We start from the raw sequence: 18035 nt of genomic DNA, 5'->3' as shown, positions 1-18035 counted from the left end.
GAAATACATTTTCAGATATCAAAAATGAATATTTTTACTAGTAGCAATTCAATTGTTGATATCAAGAACTGACGTTTGAACTAGTGCCAAATTAATTCTTGATATCAAAAATTCACATTTTTACTAGTAACAATTTAATTATTGATATCAAAAATTATGATTTTTACTAGTAAGAATTGTATTTCTGATATGTGCAATTGAAATTTCAACTAGTAAGAAATCAATTCTTGATATCAAAAATTGAATTTGAATGGCAGCCTTGACATTTCACTAGTGAAAATACAATTACAGATATCAAGAATTCAACTAGTATCCTCACATCCTCAGTATTTGTACTAGTGGAAATGTAATTCCTGATATGAAAAATTGAAGAAGCAAACTTAACAAAACACAAAATTTATGTCACTGCCAATACTTTTAGCCATGACTGTATACTGCCGTTTTCACTTAGCTACTGTATGTTTGGCAATTGTATCCTATAAAAAAGGCTTGATATTTACATTTACAACCTTTCATTTAATTCAGTAAATTAAAAAGAAAAAAATAAATAAATTATATTATATATATATATATATATATATATATATATATATATATATATATATATATATATATATATATATATATATATATATATATAAATGAATGACTCTTGTTATTTGGAATAATAAAGAAAATAAATATTAAAAATAAATGAATAAAACATTTTTTTAACATTTAAATATGATACACGTGTGTCCCTAAGAGAGTGGAAATAAGTTAGTTTGTTTCATACATATTTTAGACTAATAAAACATTATCAAACATTTTATGGTGCAATTACGGAAGAGGATTAGGGCCAAGCAATAATAAAAAAATAAAAACCATCGAGATTAAAGTTGTTATATTTCGAGAAAAAAGTCAAGATAAAATGTTGAGAATAAACTCGTTAAATTACAATAAACTTTTTTCTCGAAATTTGACGACATTTCTCACAATTTAACTAATTTGTTCTCGTAATTTAACGAGTTTATTCTCAACATTTTATCTAGACATTTTTTCTCAAAATTTAACAACTTTAATCTCGAGATGGCTTTATTTTTTTTTATTATTGCTTGGCCCTAATCCTCTTCCGTAGCAATATTAAATCTGATCCACTCAACATTTTTAAAAATGTTAAAAGTTTGAGACGGCACAAAATACAAAAATATACATACACTACTACCAGTCAATTGTTCAGCGTAATGTTTTTTATTTTATTTTTTTATGTTTTTGAAAGACGTCTCTTATGTTCACCAAGGCTGGATTTGATAAAATATAAGGTAAGATAAAAATCTAAAAGAACTGTTTTATTATATTTTAAAATGTAATTTATTCCTGTGATGGCAAAGCTGAATTTTCAGCATCATTACTCCAGTCTTCAGTGTCACATGATCCTTCAGAAATCATTCTAACAGTTATTTTAAGTTAGAATTATATTTTACTATATTTGTATTTTTACTGTATTTTTTATTTAAAAGAAAATGCAGCCTTGGTGAACATAAGACACTTCTTTCCAAAACATGGAGAGAAAAAAAACTAACCTTAATTATTCCAAATGTTTCACCAATAATGTATCTGACAACCTTTAAGTAGTGCAATGGCACAACAAAGAAACCAAGCAAAAGACAAAAAAAAGGGTATTGTAAAATTTATTTAGAAAAATATATCCATAAATACCATTTTATAACAGATGACACACACACACACAAACTGTTGTACTGAACATACATGAGCAGCACAGATAATATAACAAGTCATACATGTAATTCCAAAACTCATAATAATACTCTAAACCTAGCAGATATGTAGGAGGCTTGTGAATTCTGTAAACCTGAGGTGAATGATCATGCAGCTTTCTGTCACAGCACAGATCTGTACTTGCAAGCGAACATGATCCAAACAGCACAAGCTGACTCTGGATAAGCAAAAACACGAACCCTCACCGCCAGTCGCACATGATCCCCTCGGCAGCAAACGATCTCTTCACAGAACGGTGACCTGAGTGATACATAAGAGAACGAGTTAGTAGATGGTAGTTGCTTGTCTTTGTTAAAGCTGCAGTGTTTGATTTCTGCAGAATAGCACCAAACGAAATTGCAAAAGTACTTGTCTAAACAGCTTATCAGTTAATAAGCAGACATTTAAAAGGTAGATCAGTTTGTTTGTTAAGGTACCTGAGGCAAGTAGCGAATGCCCTGCGTGCATTACGGTGCAAGAAATGAATGGGAAAGCCTTTGAAAGTGTGTCCGTCGGGCACTGCCCTTCTCACAGCATCCTGAAACTCCTCGTTTCCACATGATACACCTGTACAGCGCTCTAGTTCATATGCCGACAACGCTGCCGACAGCAGGTATGACAGGTGATCATCCCAGACCGTTGCCAGACCAAGATCCTACAGATAGATATCCACTTAATTTCAAAAGCATGTTAAAAAGCTAATCTGTCAGCCATAATTTCCTGCTGGTTTTTCAATTGCAAGAAAGTAGTCTTGTACATCTGTGGTAAACTGAGATTTAAATAAATAAATAAATAAATAAAAAATAAATAATAATAATAATAATACACTAATACTTATGTTGCTCCAAACTTCCAAAGTCACTTTCTTTCTTCCATTGAACATAAAATTAAAGGATTAATTCACTTTAAAAAAGAAAGTTACCCCATGATTTACTCACACTTAAGCCATCCTCAGGCATGAAAACGGGTCAGGGGTGAAAAAGGTAAGAAGGATATTATCCCTCTAGGGGGGTCCGGGGGAATGGTCCCCCGTAAGAAAAATTTAAATATTCCATATTTTAAAGCATCAATCTGATGCATTTTGAGATGCTTTTTTTGCCAACCTGGGGAGAGCTGGAGAAACTTAACTTCAGCCATGAAGTCAAAAATTATTATGGCCTCCTTACTAAGTATTTTGAAGGGGGATCGAGCGGGAATCTTTATTGGTGTCGATTTTCAGTCTCTTTTTAATGACAGGCTTTACGCATCTGTCAATCATCCCCACTTGCTACTTGGTGGAAGAACCTAGAGCTATGATTGGTCGAACTCTTCTTCTTTTGCTGTTGCTTGATTTGAGGACTGCGCGTGCACAGAGGCGTCACCAGGTTTTTGCGTAGTTTAGAGTGACAAATCGTACCAGGGTACTTTGAAGTCAAAATGCATATCCGCTAAGCAAATTGCGTACAGGTTGGCAGGTCTGCTTATTGATAGAACGGTGGACCACTTTACCTTCTGCCTTGTCAGTCCCCTCACCTCAAAATCTACCTCCTCAAAAACGGTAGCGTTAGCTAATAATTTTCCACCGGAGCTTTAGCTAGCTAGCTAATGTTGCGTTATCTCCTGCTGTGTTCAATGACTCAATTCATCAAGATGTAGCTAACGTTAGCTAAGTCTATGTCAACAGAGCTCCTGGGTAACTTAATTTAGATATACCAGAAAATATTAAAATTTTTGAAACCATCACTCACCAAATTCAGTCAGGTAAATCGCAGAGGCCAGGCGTATTTTCAGCTTCTGATGGTGGTCTGCACTGGTGATGCAAGGCCCTTCGCATTAATATTTCCATGCACTTGCGCTCCCTACTGGCACGCGCACCTGTTCGCAATTCACTGAATATGAACTGCAGTTCACCCCCCTCAAAATGGCGATTTTGCCGAAATATGAGGGATTTTCATGTAGGCATCCTAGGTGTTCTTTCAAACACAATCAGAGTTATATTAATAATCACCCTGGTGCACGGAAACCACCAGTTTAAAGCTCAAAAAAAGTGCACAATCCATCTATCATAAAGGCCCTGATATACTTCAAACGAAATCGAAGAATGAACTGATGTGACGTCATTTCGAACAAAATCAGGCCAAAACGAAGCCCTTTTTTTTAAGTTCGTTTTGGGAGCATAATTGCGACTTGGCATAGAGGGGGACCCGCGGTGTATGTGATAGAAATGACTAATTCTAAGGTAATAAAAACATAACGGTTCATTATGTAAGGTCTTTATGTACCACTGAAAACATAATTATGTATATTATATTGTATTTCTGTCAATAGATCCTCCCAAATTTTACACATTGTACCTTTAATAAAGGCCTTCTGAAGTGAAGCGATGCGTTTGTGTAAGACAAATATCCGTATTTAACTCGCTATAAAGTAATATAAATAGCCTCCGGCTAAACGGATTCTACTTATGTCTAAAGAGTAACTTGCGCGTAGACTTGTGCCGATATTCGGTAATGCGATAAATCGCGATAATGAATATGCACGATATTGTAATCGTCGGCACTTCAGAATACCGTAAATAATAATTTATTACCAATTATTAATTTTTTATAAGGCAATTAAGAATACTTTACCCATCAATCTTATAAAATGCACAACACCGCTGTATTCTGCGTCAAAAGGACACGCGCTCAGATGTAAACAATCCCAACGTGCACAAGAAGCGGAACCAGTGACTGAGACGAGCTGAATGAAAGTGCGTGTTCACTCTCTGACAGCAGAGGGCGCTGATGGAACAGCAGCGTGCAGCGGTTACCACGGAAACCATGCAAACAAAGTAACTGCGCTAGTGAAGTTTTTAAAATGCTTCAAACAGCCATTCATTTTTTTGTAATCTCAGTGTTGTTCATCACAGCACCAAATACTGAATACTTAAAAAAGTCTTAAAAGGATATTTATTTTCAAACCTAAACATTTTTATATTTTAATCTGGACTACAACATGCCCTAATGATTAGAAATGTTCTGATTATTTGTTATTGTTCAGTAAAACTTGAAAACATACAGCTTCATTAGTTAACATGTTAATTCATTATCACTTAACTGACAATAAAAATTCTTATAAAGTATTAATTTCTTAGTTACGGTTTAATAACATTACTAACATCAAAATAACTTATTTAATGGACCTGAGATTAAACTAACAATGATCAGTTGTTTCTAAACTAACATTAAAAAAAAAATAACACCTTCTGTAACAAATGTAGCTATTGCTCAATCTTAGTTAATGCATTAAATAGAGTAAAGTGTTATCTGTTGTTCGTTATAGCCTAATTCTTTTGCATTTTAATCTGTTTGAAAATTTCAGTCAGAGTTGTTTTTGTTTTATTACAAAAAGAGTTCTTAAACCTGTTAAACTATGACAAAAATGGTTTTGCAACTTATTTTAATATCATGATAATACCGTATACCGTGATAAAAGCTTCATCAATTAATCGCAACATGAAAATTTGATACCGTCACATGCCTACTTACGCGCTGTATAATGTAGGACGTAGCGCAGTACGTCATGACGTAGCGTAATACCAGTAGTATGTTGCGTAAGTTACGCTTTAGATGCAAGTAGAATCCTTATGGCCATTTGGCCGAAAGCTAGTTATTTTACTTTATTAAGCTTAGCATCAGGGTGATTATTAAAATAACTCTGATTGTATTCGTCTGAAAGAATATAGTCATATATGCCTAGGATGGCTTGAGGGTGAGTAAATCATGGGGTAGTTTTCATTAAAGTGAACTAAGAGCACCAAGATCGCATCACCTGGAGAAACGTCTATCTATGAAGAGACGTCTATCTATCTATGGTCTCACTCCAATCTCCTGGAAAGTAGCCCATTTTCAATTCTTGTCAAGCTTATTGTGCTTGCAATTTCACCCTAATTTCACATAAATTACATATTTTGATTTAAAATGGTGAATTTCACCAAAAAGCAACTAGTTTGCAGGTGTGTTTACTGGTGTTTTTGTCATTTTGGAATGACATGAGAGTAAACGATGACAGAATTTTCATTTTGGGGTTAAAGTTCGCTTTAACTGTATTCAGAAACGCACATTACGCAAGTTGCTTTTGTGTCAAAGGTTGCTTGTGCATGCGTGTTTTTATTACCTTCCTATGCTCTGCTAATAGGTAGCGCATCTCCAGCTCCAGTTGGTTGCTGGCCTCATTGGGCACTAGAGAAGGGGAGCAGAGAGGAGGAGTCGGGGGGAGAGAGGAGGTGGAGCCGGGTGCACATACAGATCTCACCGCCTCCTCACTCATGGCCTTCCAGCGGGAGCCGTCTGTGAAGTCAAACACACACAGCTCCACAGCATCTGATGGCTGACAGTTCGCAAAAAACGTCTTGTGGTTGAAGACGCAGCCGAGTGTCCGGTAAGGGTGAGTCGGTTTTGGTTGGGGGACCATGGGAGGAGCATCTGGGTCTATTGGTCTGTGAAGGTATCTAGTACAGAAAATAAAGCAGGAAAGTTTGTCTTAAAGCAAGATATCATATACTTCTATGAACAGTTCTTTTTAATGAATCCCTCAAAATGTTCACAAAACAGCCACAAACTTGATATCCATTTGAATCATACTTGTTTAATTACCAAGTTCACAACTCACTGAACTGCATAAATTAGTTTATGCCTAATTCCGAAAGAACCAGAAACTGTTACTTGTAATTAAAGATACATATTCACAACCCGTTTTGTAATTGTTAAATAAAAGTATAAATATTAAAACATTTTCATTATTTGAAATAAAGCTGAAATAAAATAACATAAATAAATTTTAGATTAAAAAAAATTAGAAATGAGAAATTTTATAATAAGTTTAAGTAGTAAAATTAATAAACCTAAAACTGAAATAAAAATAAATTAAAGCTAAACAAATATTTTACAAAATAAATACAAAATAAAGCACATAAGAAAATTAAAACAAACTAAAAATAAAATAACAAATGAAAATATAAAAATAAAAGCTAATTCAAAATATTAATAAATACTATACTAAAAATACTATGTATGCACACTCACTGGCCACTTTATTATTAGGGACACCTGTTCAGTTAACAAATATCTAATCAAATATTTGCAAAACCACTGAGCAATTATGTAATTTGTAGACTAAAAAAAGCCATTTGGCTTTTTTTTTTTTAGTCTGGAGCCATGTTAAGGGCAATCTAGAAGGTAAGAACAGTTAAAATATATGAATTATTACCTGTGTGCAGTGAAACTTTCCCAAAAGGTGATGGAGCCGTCTGTACCGCAGGTCATGACCCAGGTGTGTGGAATGTTCTTGGCTTTGGTGCCCACACATACATAAGCATCCAGTCCAAATCCCAACAGCAGACTACACAGCAACGTGGCATGATCCTCACAGTCACCCTGACAACAAAAAACATGTTAATAAATGCAATAAAATTAGTCGATGTTCAAAAAATTCTAATATTTTACTCTAGAGTTTTAGTTTCTTAGTTTTAGATCAGCATTTAACAGGATGTCTTGCCTTGTTCCTGCACAGAAATGCCATCATAGAGCACCACTGCTCCTGCCTGACTCCTCCCCCTACCACAGGCGCTCTCTCCTGAGCTAATAAGCTAACGAAACGCGCAGCCTGCCGCGGACTCTCAAGCAACCTTCCGGCACGCAGTACACGTACATATGAGCATACAGGCCGGTTCACACCATTTTCGTCCTGGAAAACACAAAAGTATTAAATACTGAATTAAAAACTGTTATGCACAAGCATAAATCACCAATATGCTTATATCAACATTCACCAGTAAGGTGCTCAGTAAGGTCACCTGTGCAAAGATCTTCACAAGTTTGGACTGGTGTGAGGGTCGAATCTCCAAGAACTCCTGCCACCACTGTTTGGCATATACCAAAAACAGCCTCTCCTTCTCTGCCGTTTTCTGTCTCTCCAGGGATTGCTGGAAAAAAAACGTTCAAAAACTTTCTAATTTAGGCAAATTGTTACAAGACAAACCTTGAAAATAGAGAAATAATGATAATTAGAAAGTCTTGTTGATGGATAAATGATGTTTAGTGAGCAAATACTAGGAATGTTCTGGGTTAAAGTGGAAAAAAAAGAAGTAACAAATAGCAGACTGTGGAAAAGTGCAGTAGCATATTTCTTTTTTTGACAGGAATGAAAATGAGGCTTTGAGGGATGTATAGTGTGTTCAATGGATTGTACGGTTGTTTAAGAACATACCAATTGTCCAGCCGACAAAATCTTTCAGAGAAAAAGAAACAGAATACAAATCTATATAAAATAGTTTTGAAAGTTACAGTATGTGATCTAGGACCTTTATACAGTACATACCATTGTAAAGACTGCAAGTCTATCCCTCACAGCCTTGTTTTCATCTGTTAAATTCAATATGGCGTTTATTGGTATTTATAAATGTATACATATTTAAATGTGTATTTTACAAAAATGTTTGGTAATTTATATTGTATTTATTTACTGTATTATACTATCAAACTTTAAACTTCTCTAATGAGTGACTCAAGTGTCATCTGTGTTTAATGATGTTGCAGGTGTTCCAAACGTTCCAAATAAACACTACACTAATGCGCTTTGCAACAAAATTCTAAATGGCCAATGTCAGAAAACTGGGGATTGTTCGATGCTCTAATGATGATCTGAGCCAAATTTAGAGAAGAATTTTTGCAAAATGTAGTTTTTAATTCAATATGGTGGAAAATCTAGTTGTGTGGAAATTGAAACCATTTGAGCTGTTGGTGGCACTAAAAGATTTGAGCTAAAGGTTCCAATTTTGCTGTTATCAGTTCAGACAGTCCTCTATTTGTGTGCCATTTTCAGAAACGTCCTATGACCTGCCATAGACTTGGGAGAAGAAGAAGAAGAAAAAGAAGAGAGAGGGACACAATAAATCATATTTACAGTAATGCACATACAATGGAAGTCTAGGGGGAAAGACATTCCAGAATATTTAAAACCAGAAACATTTGATTCATTGTCTGAATTGTCCTTTTAGCAGTAGAACTGCTGTTTCTACAAAGATGAACTTTTAAGTTGCGTCCCTACTGACGCACTATACACTATGCACTTATACACCATGTACTTATGCACTATGTATTTTGTCATTTAACATCGGAGTCCCCCTCCACTACATAATTAAAGCTACGACAGTTGAGTGCATGAAGTGTCCAACATTCCACACTTCATTTTTTCTGTTAATTTAGTGCATCATCCAGGTATTTAAAGGGTTAGTTCACCCAAAAATGAAAATTATGGCATTAATGACTCACCCTCATGTCGTTCCAAACCCGTAAGACCTCCGTTCATCTTCTGAACACAGTTTAAGATATTTTAGATTTAGTCCGAGAGCCTTCTGTCCCTCCATTAAAAAATTTATGTACGGTATACTGTCCATGTCCAGAAAGGTAATAAAAACATCATCAAAGTAGTCCATGTGACATCAGTGGGTTAGTTAGAAGTTTTTGAAGAATCTAAAATACATTTTGGTCCAAAAATAAGAAAAACTACGACTTTATTCAGCATTGTCTTCTCTTCCAGGTCTGTTGTATATCCGCTTTCACAGTGCTCCACAGTGACGCGGCTTCTTCTTTCCTGTTTTACGGCAGTTGGCATCCGGCTTATTGGTGCATTACCGCCCCCTTCTGCTCCAGACAGTGACGCGATTAGGACATCCGCGACATACACACCTATGCGCCATTAAAAAAAAAATATAGCAACACCAAAATACAAACAATGCTTGAATACAGCGTGCGTCTCCCTCAGACTGTAAATGAAGCTCGAGCGCACTAGATAACACATCAACAGCGCAGAAGGGGGCGGTAATGCACCAATAAGCTGGATGCCAACCGCCATAAAACAGGAAAGAAGAAGAAGCAGCGTCGCTGTGGAGTGAAAGCGGATATACAACAGACCCGGAAGAGAAGACAATGCTGAATAAAGTCATAGTTTTTGTTATTTTTGGACTAAAATGTATTTTAGATGCTTCAAAAACTTCTAACTAACCCACTGATGTCACATGGACTGCTTTGATGATGTTTTTATTACCTTTCTGGACATGGACAGTATACCGTACATACATTTTCAATGGAGGGACAGAAATCTCTCAGACTAAATCTAAAATATCTTAAACTGTGTTCCGAAGATGGTCTTATGGGTTTGGAATGACATGAGGGTGAGTCATTAATGACATAATTTTCATTTTTGGGTGAACTAACCCTTTAAAATGCTCTTTTTCTTTTTGAAATTTTCAGTGTGGATGCACTACTCACACTATTTGTACTTGAAAATGTCATAGAATAGTGCATAAGTTACAAATGTAATTCCAATTTTTTTCCTGTAATGTAAATAGGGACTGGTTATTGCATGGTTATGACTGGAGCTAATCAATAAACTGAAGCATTTATATAGTAAATGATTCACCTGGGTGGTGATGACTTCAGGGCTCAGGGTCTCAGTAAGGGGAGGATACAGTTCCAACTTCAGATTCAGAACACCAGCAGGTACTTTACATTCACTGCCTGAAGAAAAAAACCATAAGCACACGTATAGGCAAATGGATTAACAACTTAAAGGGATAATTTACCCCAAAATGAAAATTCTCCAAAAGTAGATATTCTGAAGAATGTTTTAACTGTTTTTGTGCATACAATAAAAGTTAGTTGGGTCCAACGCTGTTTCAGACCCCACCGACTTTTAAAAGTATGGACAAAACATTCCTCAAAATATCTTCTTTTGTGAAGATAGTCATACAGGAATGACATGAGGATGAGTAAATGATGTCAGAATTGGTATTTTTGAAAGGAAATCATTTTAATAATATGACTTTTGCTTACCCACTCCTAGTAGTTCTACTGAGACACCATTTTTTCCATTGGGAGAACTGAGAACTGTTCGCCAGTCAAGAAAATAAGAAGAAACGAGTGTTGTGTCCCCAGATGTGTCGGTTTTAATCAGCACCATATGCACTGGATCACAGATGGACAACATGGTGGTTGCATCAGCCATCTTGCTAGCATCTCCTGTACCACAACAATACCACAGAGTTAATGCCTGCCTGTTCACAACAAGAATGATAACTATAAAGATAACTATAACAATATCAGCGTCCACACCAATGCACAGTATTGTTCTGTTTATTATAAGCATGTGCAGCAGTTATGTCGTCTGCCACTTTAAATGCTCAAACTCTTTAAAGCAGGATGGATTCTGATTGGCTGTCAATGTTTATATCATTCATCAGCTGGAAAAAATCATTGTGAAAGTGATTCCAATGATATGGTTTCTCTGTGCCGTATTGTTATAGCTGTGGTGTGGACTCTGGTATTCTTTTGCATTTAGAATGATTCTTAAAACTATATCTTTATCATTATTGTTATCATCCTTGGTGTGAGCAGGCCTTTACACATGAAAGGTTCTTGAAATGAATTATGCTGCTAGTATAAGTAGGGTTGCATAAGAAACCTGGGCCATCTCTATGGACTTCCAGAAGAAAGCCCTCCTGTAGGTCTGGTTCACAAGCACATGGGACTGGTTTGGAGCGGAAGCGCTGGTTGCGGAAGTGGAGATGAAGGGTGAATGTAGAGCACACCTGACCAGGTAAAGGCTCTGGCTCCTGCAAATGTTCCAGGAAAGCCTTACCAGCCAGAACTTGTAGGTAGAGGTATCTCCGTAGTGGACTGATGTTAGCTGGTGAAAGTTTTTAAAGGGTTAGTTCACTCAAAAATGACAATTTAGTCATTTAAGCCTCCATTTCTTTCTTCAGTAGGACACAAAAGATGGTGGACAGAAGGCTTCTTTTCCCTATTATGAAAGTGATATCAATAGACCTTAGTCAGGGCAGAGGCTTACTTACTTTTTGTCAGGAATGAAGATGAGGCTGCGATGGATAGAAGTACATTGTGTTTAATGGATTGTATTGTTGTTTAACAACATCCCAATTGTTAAGATGATGACTTTCAGTAGACAAAAACCCAATAAAACAGTTCGGAAAGTGGTGTGCCATTTTGTAAGTTCCTCACAGCCTTGTTTTCATTCGTTAAAGGTGCCATCGAACGTTTTTTTCACAAGATGTAATATAAGTCTAAGGTGTCCCCTGAATGATTTTTTTTTTCATTCATTTTTTTAACTGCCCATTTTGGGGCATCATTAAATATGAGCCGATTTATGCTGTGCGGCCCCTTTAAATCTCGTGCTCTCCGCCCACGGAGCTCATGCTTGCCTTGAACAGTGCCTAAACTAAGTTTACGCAGTTAATATAACCCTCAAATGGATCTTTACAAAGTGTTCGTCATGCATGCAGCATGCATGCGTCAGATTATGTGAGTATTGTATACTGTTATATTGTTTACTTCTGATTCTGAATGAGTTTAAGGCTGTGCTCCGTGGCTAACGGCTAATGCTACACTGTTGGAGAGATTTATAAAGAATGAAGTTGTGTTTATGAATTATACAGACTGCAAGTGTTTAAAAATGAAAACAGCGACGGCTCTTGTCTCCGTGAATACAGTAAGAAACGATGGTAACTTTAACCACATTTAGTACATTAGCAACATGCTAACGAAACATTTAGAAAGACAATTTACAAATATCACTAAAAATATCATGATATCATGGATCATGTCAGTTATTATTGCTCCATCTGCCATTTTTCGCTATTGTTCTTGCTTGCTTACCTAGTCTGTTGATTCATCTGTGCGGATCCAGATGTTACTGGCTGCCCTTGTCTAATGCCTTTCATAATGTTGGGATCATGGGCTGGCATATGCAAATATTGGGGGCATACATATTAATATACCATATCCCGACTGTTACGTAACAGTCTGTGTTATGTTGAGATTCGCCTGTTCTTCGGAGGTCTTTTAAACAAATGAGATTTATATAAGAATGAGGAAACAATGGAGTTTGAGACTCACTGTATGTCATTTCCATGTACTGAACTCTTATTTAACTATGCCAAGATAAATTCAAATTTTCATTCGAGGGCACCTTTAAATTCAATATGGTACCTAACCTGACAAAGGTCTATTACTCAAGACTTTTTTTCATATACAAAACATAAATGAAGATATTTTTAATGAAACCTGATTATTAATTAAATCTGCCCCTCCGTTGAAAGTCCATTCAACTAAAACTTCAAAAAAATTCATAGACATTGTAAAAGTAATCCATCTGAACAAAGCAATTTAAGTGTTCTGAAGAGACACAATTGCTTTATATGATGAACAGATTTACTTTAGGCTTTTATTCGCATATAAACATTGATCAATGCACATGCATAGAGCACATCAAATATGGTAAACAGAAGCTCAACCCTACTTGCTTGACGTCTATGAACCTTTTGAAGTGTCAAAGTTTAAGTGGAATAGACTTTCAATGGAGGGACAGAAATCTCTCAGTTTTCATTAAAAATGACTACATTTGTGTTTTAAAGATGAACAAAAGTCTTGTGAGTTTGGAATGACATGAAGGTGAGTAAATGATGACCCTTTAAGCACTCACTTGTCTTCAGCTGTGTGATGTTCTTGTCCACAAAACGGGTCGCAGACTTGTTCACAGTATCGGCTTCAGTGTGAGAAACATCCTGCTGAGAAACCAACTAGTCATTTATAGAGGTATAAAATATGTGTTTTGGTGAGGATGCATTGTTTTTGTAATCTCAATGTATGTAATACATGTTCAAAAATCTGAATATTCATACCACATTTGTAAAGTTGAGGTCTTTCATCACATCATCCACGATTCCCCTCCGCTGGAGTGCATGTATGAAGTCTTCCTCAGAGAGTGAGCGCTGTCCATGGTGCCCATCACCCCTCACTGTCTCCGCTAAAACATCACGAATCTTTCCATGGATATCCATCTGAAAATTGGTCAGTTGACAAATAACATTACTTTACTTTTTTCTTTTTCTAAAATCAAGTTTCAGGTATATGTGTGTGTACAGGTTTGGCTATGCTAGTGAGGGCCAAATGTCCTCACTTATAAAGTGAAATATTATGACAACTGACTAGTGAGGAAATTTTACAGGTCCTCACTGGTTAAAAAGGCTTATTAATTGGCCAAAACATGTTTATATTTAAATCTATTGTTTTGCACATGTTTCTGTAATGGGTAAGATTTAGATGTAGAGGTTGGGATAAAATTAACCTGATATAAAAGCAATGGAAGTCTATGCAATTATTCCTCACTAATAAACAAATGTGTGTTTTTTTTTGTTTTTTTTTGTATATATGGTTTATGAAGACACAAATATATATAACGACATGGGTATTACAATGTAAACATGGTTTGGCAGGACCCTTCGTGTCCCAGTAAACCCAAGGTCTTAAAAAAATAAATAAATAAATAAATACTAAAAACTGTTTTTTTCTGAGATTCAAAAAATGGCAAACGTTTTCTGTGATGTGTAGGTTTAGGGGTAGGGGTTGGTTAGGTGATAGAAAATATCATTAACCTGATATAAAAATCAATGGAAGTCTATATTAGTCCTCACTAATAAAGTGAAACTTCTGTTTCCTTTTAAAGGATTAGTCCACTTTCAAATAAAATTTTCTTGATAATTTACTCGCTCCCATGTCATCAAAGATGTTCATGTCTTTCTTTCTTCAGTCGAAAAGAAATTAAGGTTTTTGATGAAAACATTCCAGGATTATTTTTCTTATAATGGACTTCAATGGACTCCAAACGGTTGAAGGTCAAAATTACAGTTTCAGTGCAGCTTCAAAGGGCTTTAAATGATACCAGATGAGGAATAAGGGTCTTATATAAAGAAACGATTGGTCATTTTCTAAAAAAAATACAAATGTATATGCTTCCTGGGACCCAGGAATAGACTTCTGTCCTCTGTAGTGGACATTATATTTGAGTGATTTTCTCTGACATCATACATGTCACAGTTTTAAGTCTGGATGTCCTGTAAAGAGCACATTCAGGGCTTTGCAGAGATACCAGATTTTTAGAGGTTTCCCCATGACAACAACAACTTCTTGGTCTTTAATTATGACTGAAAATGAAAATTAGCACTCTTATGGAAATATGATAATATTTTGTGATTAAATTTAAAATTTATTTAAATCGGATTAATTTCAAATTGTTTATTATAAATCAACATCTCAGGAAAATGTTATGGGGTTTCAAATCAAAATATGACTTTCTGTTATGAAACAGAACATTGATTTCATACATGTCCACTGTAGAGGACACCAGGACTTAAATCATGTTTATCAGGCATTTTAGGAGACACAACAAGTGAATAGGGAAAGAAATTATATGTCAGTATTCCTATTAATTATTAGATATTATTATGAAAATGTTAACAATTATTGCTCCCATTATTACACTTCTTTTTTCATTGCATGTTGCTCCAAGAATACATTAATATGCAAATTAGATACAGTGTATAGATACATTGTATTGAATGGGAAAACCGATGTATGGCCATTTTACCCTCATATTGCATAAAGTAAAATGGTATATCAATTAATTCCATTATATGTTTCATAACATAGTTGAGAATCATCTTTATACATAGTTTGGTTAAAAACAATATTGAAGCCTAAAAATTGATTGGTGATTAAAAAAAAATTCCATTGTTTTTGCATATAAATGTCATTTCATGTCATTTTATTTTTTAAACAACTTAGTCCTGGTGTCCACTACAGAGGACATATCATAACATATGAATAAAATATAATTTTTAAAAAAATTTATTTTTTCATTTGTTTCTTATGCTCTAAACAATATAATGACGTGAAAAAAATGCTAAATTCAAAAAAAAAAAAAAAAATGTTGGGTCCCAGGAGGATATACACAAATGATCGCCTTCCAAGTGCTTCCACCAAAACCGCACTTTCGTATTCTTCAAAAAGCTTACGCTGTATGTCCTACACCTTCCCTATTCTACTTACAGAACAAATGTGGCGCCAGTTTCGTTTTTTTCTCTATGTAGAATAGGGAAGCCGTAGGACCTACAGCGTAAGCTTTTAAAGCCCTTTGAAGATGCACTAAAACTGTAATTTTGACCTTCAACCGTTTGGAGTCCATTGAAGTCCACTATAAGGAGAATAATCCTGGAATGTCATCAAAAACCTTAATTTCTTTTCGACTGAAGAAAGAAAGACATGAACATCTTGGATGACATGGGAGTGAGTAAATTATCAGGAAAATTTTTTGAAAGTGAACTAATCCTTTAATATCTAACTGTTTCTCCTCCTAATCTCCTCTATGTCACTGTAAAATATAACATTTACCTTTCATGATATAATCATGTACCTTTTGTGGTCTGAGCCGATTCGCAGATATGATCGTGTCTGGACCAGAGCAGACTGTGCTCGCACTGTGTCGGTTCACGTCATACTAACGCAAAAACGGACTTCTTTCACGTCAAAGTAAAGCATATTTACACTGTCTGAATCGTTCCCTATACTCTATAAAGTGCACTATGTGCCATTCACCATGTAGAAACTAGTAAATGTGTGAACAAATGACCGATTTCAGCTGCATCAGCGTCTGTTTATAGTGTAGGAGGGGGCAGGAATTCAGATTCTTGAGAGCATTTGATTGGACACAAGATTTGATGAGAATCTAAAGTGCGATGTGATGTCATGAAAATCCATGATCCATTTTAGTGGAAGTGAGAGACTAAGTTTTGAATGCTTATATCTTCTAAATGTGAATTTTGTCATTGTTTTGGAACACACCAGCTTATTCATAACATTAAGGATAACATATTCATACTAAAAGCTAAAACATTTAAATTTTGATTTTTAAAAAGGAAAAATGCATTATTTTGAAACTTTTTTTAAACCACATTTTAGCCTCTTGCTGCGTGACAAATTAATTTTTAAAAAAACTGCCATTTCATTTGTTTTAAATTAACTACACTGTACATGTAGTAATTACACAAAAGTAGAAAATATAGAAATATAGCATGGGTGGTAGTCATAACAACCACCCAAAAACACCAGCACAAAATAAAAACATGGCAGCGGAAAACAAACTTGTAATGTTATTGCTTGTAGAACTACAAAGTTACTTTAATCGTAAAAAAATGATATGTAAAACAGGAATGTAATGGTTTTTGACATAAATAATTTGCTCACACGTCATGATTTGTAAGTAACACCAAACAGATCATCACCTTACCTTGATTAAATGGTCATGAATTATTTGTTTTAACTCGGTTGCTTTTTCTGGTGGCAGGGACATGTTTTCGAGCGTGAAAATGACACAAGAGTTTAAACTACAGGTTTATAACCAAGCATTTGAAGTCAAAGTGTGCCTCAAATGCGGGGATTTTACAAACTGTATATTTATGTTGCTCGATGTCAACGCCTCCTACTGACATTTTAAATCCTGGCGGAAAGGCAAGCGGGAATCTGTCGTCATAGCGCCTGTGTATATTTGCAGTTGCGGTTTTAAAATACACTAAACGCTGTAAAACAAAAACAAACGAAGTACATTACGTTTAACAAAAGATGGCGTTCGTGAGCTTTAATGTTTTACGAATTCTGAAATTCAAGGAAATATTAAACTCCTTTGTTTAATTCAGGCACAGCGTTGAGGCCCCTTCATACTTAGGAAATTACGTCATGAGAATTCGGCGCCTGGATCTTGTAGTTCTGAAAATAATACTTGACATATTCCATACTTGTACTTTCTGCCATGAAACCGCCTTACATTTAGTTTGGCATTGTACTTCTTCAGCGATATTGTGGTGTGACATTCAGAGCTTCATGAAATATTCAGTGTGTTCAAGACCTCTCTCACTTTTTATAGGAAAATTTACTTGTTTGGCTTCACTGATAGGATGAAAGAGGTGTGTGTGAAAAAAATTCCACATTCATAAATGCAAGTTACTAACCAAAATACAACTTTTGTTCACTTAATTAAGTATATTTGTATGAGACTCTTTGAATAGGAAAGCTATAGACTCTCCAAAAGCTCTACAAAATATTTTATATTTTTATACTCAATTGTTCCGGATTTTTTAAATATTATTTTATATTATTATTTATCTACTATTAACTAGTTGCTTTTATTTTTTCCATGTTCTTTTTCTGTTTTTCTATACATAATTGTATAATGTTCAATATTTGCATTTGAACGAAAGTGTATAATGTTAATATTTATTCAATATTAACTTAATATTTATTCAAATATTAACAATATTAATAATAATAAAAACTATAATAGTTTTCGACTGCATTTTCAGTCTTCTGGATTGACTGTAACATGACAGAAAAAATAGAAAATGTTTT

At 35.0% G+C, this 18035-nt stretch overlaps 1 protein-coding gene across 2 annotated transcripts; it reads right to left on the bottom strand.

Annotated features, from left to right (window-relative positions):
• Nucleotides 1–1701: 1701 nt before the first annotated feature.
• cep76 (centrosomal protein 76) lies at nucleotides 1702–17653 on the bottom strand. Of its 2 annotated transcripts, none has more exons than XM_067392785.1 (12): nucleotides 16921–17653; nucleotides 13478–13636; nucleotides 13279–13360; nucleotides 11242–11466; nucleotides 10614–10799; nucleotides 10201–10298; nucleotides 7574–7702; nucleotides 7276–7464; nucleotides 6988–7154; nucleotides 5896–6229; nucleotides 2196–2413; nucleotides 1702–2019 (listed from the first exon to the last, which is right to left on the bottom strand). In XM_067392785.1, the coding sequence occupies exons 1-12, from the start codon at nucleotides 16981–16983 to the stop codon at nucleotides 1881–1883; spliced, it is 1989 nt and encodes a 662-aa protein (XP_067248886.1). In that variant the 5' UTR covers nucleotides 16984–17653; the 3' UTR covers nucleotides 1702–1880. The 2 variants fall into 2 exon arrangements, with proteins under 2 accessions (XP_067248886.1, XP_067248878.1); XM_067392777.1 differs by having other exon boundaries at nucleotides 13279–13363; nucleotides 16921–17652.
• Nucleotides 17654–18035: the final 382 nt, after the last annotated feature.

Source organism: Chanodichthys erythropterus, chromosome 2 (assembly GCF_024489055.1).
Source record: "Chanodichthys erythropterus isolate Z2021 chromosome 2, ASM2448905v1, whole genome shotgun sequence".
Lineage (NCBI taxonomy): Eukaryota > Metazoa > Chordata > Actinopteri > Cypriniformes > Xenocyprididae > Chanodichthys > Chanodichthys erythropterus.
The sequence above is the reverse complement of the archived record's forward strand: the minus strand, read 5'-3'. Positions and strand labels throughout refer to the sequence as shown.